The sequence below is a fragment of the Gekko japonicus genome, unplaced genomic scaffold (assembly GCF_001447785.1).
Source record: "Gekko japonicus isolate JY-2015 unplaced genomic scaffold, Gekko_japonicus_V1.1 scaffold1255, whole genome shotgun sequence".
Taxonomy (NCBI): domain Eukaryota; kingdom Metazoa; phylum Chordata; class Lepidosauria; order Squamata; family Gekkonidae; genus Gekko; species Gekko japonicus.
Window position 1 is genome coordinate 50,395 of NW_015173164.1, and position 1,007 is coordinate 51,401.

General features: G+C 44.4%; 1 protein-coding gene across 1 annotated transcript in view; it reads right to left on the reverse strand.

Annotated features, from left to right (window-relative positions):
* LOC107119877 (keratin, type I cytoskeletal 10-like) overlaps positions 1 to 1,007 on the reverse strand; it is a 10,496-nt gene that overhangs the window by 7,038 nt on the left and 2,451 nt on the right. The window contains exon 2 of the mRNA XM_015422493.1: positions 998 to 1,002. Coding sequence (XP_015277979.1) covers positions 998 to 1,002 — 5 coding nt within the window. The remainder of the gene's footprint in view (positions 1 to 997; positions 1,003 to 1,007) is intronic.

The following is a 1,007-nucleotide window of genomic DNA, read 5'->3' on the forward strand; positions in this document are numbered from 1 at the left end:
TGGATTAATAGAGATGAATATTAAGACATTGGCAGTTAAAGATGTACATTGAAGTACTATTGGGTTTAGTGGGCGGGGGGAATGTTCTCCAACCATGGACATTCCACCCACTAAACCCAACTTGAATATCATATTCTAGCTATTGATTTGATCCTTAGTCTTTGATATCCAAGGTACTGGAAGCTGCAACTGGTGCAGCATATTGTATCAAGTTCTCTACAGGTAAAGGACAATGAGAACATGGAAAATCAGTATTGCCTGTGCTGATGGCACAAGACACTTCAGGTTGCAGCTTCTAACCTACAAAGCACTAACTGAGCTGGGAGCAGCATATTTTACCAGAGAGACTGAGCAGAGGTTCAAGGTTCATCTGCCAGCCTGTGCAATCAGCCTGGGTTTATAATGGGGACTTTTGAAGGTAGTCCCCTGCAGTGCAAACTCTGTTCTAAACAAGCCTATCAGAATGAGTGTTGCCCAACTCTGGCTTGGGAAATACCTGGAGATTTGGAGGGGTGGAGCCTGGGGGCAGCAGAGTCGGGGGATGGAGAGTGATTCCACAGAGTCCGCCAGCTGAAGCTGCCATTCCCTCCAGGGGAACTGATCTCCATAGTCTGGAGATCAGTTGTAATCCCAGGGGAACTCCAGCCACCACCTGGAGGGTGGCAACCCGAGTCAGAACCCACTCTAATTGCATTTTAGGGTGCAATGTGATGCTTCCATTCTCATAAGGTTTTAGAAATTTCATTAATTAATGTGTGTCCTCTTTAATACTGTGTTTTATTGTGTTCAACCATTTCATTGTTGGCTTTTGTCTTTGTAGTCTGGATGTTATAGAACACTTTTGTGGGAGTAAGGCCCACTGGAAACAGTTTAGTAGGATTGTGCTTCAGATTGCACCCTTAGCCACTTATATGTTTCCCCTAAGAGAATTCATTTCTGAAACGAAATGGACCAAGGCTGCTAGATCTGAAGGAGAAGGGAGAAATTCTGTACTCACTTCAGCTTAA